The sequence below is a fragment of the Myotis davidii genome, unplaced genomic scaffold, assembly GCF_000327345.1.
Source record: "Myotis davidii unplaced genomic scaffold, ASM32734v1 scaffold1055, whole genome shotgun sequence".
Lineage (NCBI taxonomy): Eukaryota > Metazoa > Chordata > Mammalia > Chiroptera > Vespertilionidae > Myotis > Myotis davidii.
This window is the reverse complement of record NW_006286477.1, coordinates 915,953-918,779: the sequence shown is the minus strand read 5'-3', so window position 1 is coordinate 918,779 and position 2,827 is coordinate 915,953. Positions and strand designations below refer to the sequence as shown.

Genomic DNA, 2,827 nt, shown 5'->3' with positions numbered 1-2,827 from the left:
CCCACAGGGGGAGGGGGACTGGGCGAGGGCCCACAGGGGGAGGGGGACTGGGCGAGACACCCCAGAGCCGGGAGAGCGGGAGGAGTGGGGAGAGCAGGGTTAGGGGGGCGGGAGCAGCAGCTCTCCTTCCTCCTGGGAAGGTGGTCCTGGGGAACCTGCCGAGAACAACTCCTCAGCCCTCAGGAGGGCTGCGCAGTTCGGCGACTGCTTTCTCTACCAGAGGAGGCAGTGACACCAGTTTAACTTAAAATGCGGCCATGGAAGCCCTGGCTACTCACCAAAACAGAACTCCGCCTTCGGCCTCAGCTTGGTGGCGTCGCTGACCTACGAGAAAGAGAGGAATCACTCGCCGCTGCAGGCGCCGTGGAGCCCACACCCCGTGCCACGCCAGTGCGCACTTCCCTCCGCATCGCCGCCAGCACACAGGTGGGAGGAAACTCTAGAGGGGCTGGAAGGACCGCTGTTTACACGTGGCTGCGGGCTCCCCTCGTGAGCTGCTGACAAATGACGCTTCCATGGTCTCTGTGAGCAAACTTTTCTCCAAAGGAAATGTGAAGAATTGGAAGCAAACCTTTCAGTTTTATGTCACACATGTATTTACTTGTAGCATTTTCCAAAATACCTCCACAAAACTATGACTTCTTCCCAAAACTGTGTATTTCTAAATTAGCTGTGAACTCTAAGAGATGATGGTGGGAGAATGTACGCTTAAGAAAGTCCGACAACCCAGCAGGCATGAATCTGCGACGAGGAAGTAAAAACTGGCCTGGATCTTCTCTGGAACATTAGGGCAGCGGTCGCCAGCCGGTGGTCCGCGGGCACTGGTGGTCCGTGAGGTCCGAAAGGTTGGCGACCGCTGCAGTGGAACATCCGGGGGTCAGGGGCCTCATTACTAATGCAGCACAGGCTCCTTTTAGAAGGTGAAGCCACCAGACGGCCCCCCTCACTGCCATCCCTGCTGCTAACACAGCTGCTGGAAGCCCATTCACGCCTACAGCCTGCTGGGCCCAGTGTGGGGACTACAACTGCAGCACCTGTCTTACCTTCTAAGCCGGGACTCCCAAGTGATCTCAACGATAAAGTCACAGCTCTGAGTCACACTGCCATGTGCTCCAGGAGTCAGTTCTGGGGAAGTGGCGTGTCTACAGTGAGTACTAACTGCAGCACTCACACTTGCGTAAGCCGGGGACAGAGATGAAAGTTAACTACACAGAGAAAGTGACGTTTTCAGAGGGAAGCAACGGAGAAAGGGAAAGCAGCTGGCCAGGCCGCCTGCTTGCTTAGCTAATAGCTCATTTTTACAAAGAGCGCCCATTTTCCCACCTGAAACCAACACAAAGTTATACTGAATGGAAACTGTAATTGAAAAAAATAAAAATTAAAAGAAAGCAATCCTTGATTAAAACCAAGTATAAATAAAGTGCCAATATAAAGAATAAATAAATAAACGCACACTTTACCTTGGAAAAAATTTTAGAAATAAAAAGAGCTCCCATTTGTAAGAAGACCAGGCAATAAGCGTAAAGAAAAAGTAAAGGTAATGGAAACAGTTTAAGTAAATATAATAGGCTTAGAAAAATGCTCTCTTTCCTAAAGATAGAACCTAATTGCTAGCTGATTTCTCCCCTTCTGATGTTCATTTACCTCATCACAGAAATGACTGTTAAAGTTTGCAATGTGTTACATCCTGTAAGTTAATTCCATATTCTTCCGAACTTTATCAAAGAACATGCTACACATAGTATTCGGGTCCTATTTTCAGTCCGATCTGAACCTGAACATCATCATTAAATGACACAGAAAGGAAACTTCTCCTTTTATGCACACTCCATTCAAAGAGACTTCAATTCAAGCATAAATGTAGCTAGTACAGAAAGATCACCTTTGAAATGTAGGTAAGTTTAATGGCTCCAACCCGTGATGATCCAGAAGGGAGGTTCTAGAAGAAATTAATACATAGTTAATATCCAACCTCATGACTTTGTTATAATTCTCTACACATTTAAAAAGTTAATACATTAAAACTTTTAGTATCACATTTTATATAGCAGCCTTTTCAGTTCAAGTACCTCTTAGGTCTGAAATCAATTTGTTATCCACTTTGACAACATGGATAACAAACTAAGTCTACTCTGTTCCACCTTAACAGATTCTGTAGCTACAAAGCTGTTTTTGTCACCGTAACTAAACCCTGCATGAGCGTGAAAACCCATCACCAAGCCCCGCCAGTGTGGCTGCGGCCGGGCATCATGTGCACTGAGAGGCTGTCCGTTCACTTCCTGGTCAGGCACATTACAGGTGGCAGGCTCAATCCACAGCAGGGGGTGTGAGGAGGCAGCCAATCTATACTCTTTCGGGGATGTTTCTCTCTCTCCCCCTCCCTTTCCCTTCCTCTCTGTCTCTAAAAATCAAGAACTTATTTTTTAAAGTATTTTTTCAAAATCTATAAACAAGATCAGATTTTGTTCCTGAAAGCAATGGGAAAAAATATTTAGAGTCATAAAACCATTGCAAGGAACTTCAAAAGACTATACGTATTACTTTGTTCTATTAAAATTTTTAAATTAAGTATATATATATTTTTTTTTAAAAAGAAAGACTGAATTATCTCTTATTTTAAACTTTATCTGTATTGATACAATGTATTTTTAAAAATTTTAAGTTATGAATTGATATTCTTTAAGCCATGCCAGGGAATGTACATATGATACTTTCACACAAAATATTTTTATTCCTCCCCTAACAAGTCTGGAATGTGATTTATGTCTTGAAAGAGAGAGAATTCAAGGAAGACCTAAAACCTATCCTCCTCAGACTATGTCAAAAG

General features: G+C 44.4%; 1 protein-coding gene across 3 annotated transcripts in view; it reads right to left on the bottom strand.

The window, feature by feature from the left end:
- PLEKHA1 (pleckstrin homology domain containing A1) overlaps positions 1-2,827 on the bottom strand; it is a 28,194-nt gene that overhangs the window by 18,632 nt on the left and 6,735 nt on the right. For all 3 annotated transcript variants that reach the window (XM_006757956.2, XM_006757957.2, XM_006757958.2), the window contains exons 2-3: positions 1,883-1,939; positions 279-324 (exon numbers count right to left, since the gene is read on the bottom strand). In XM_006757956.2, coding sequence (XP_006758019.1) covers positions 279-324; positions 1,883-1,939 — 103 coding nt within the window. The remainder of the gene's footprint in view (positions 1-278; positions 325-1,882; positions 1,940-2,827) is intronic.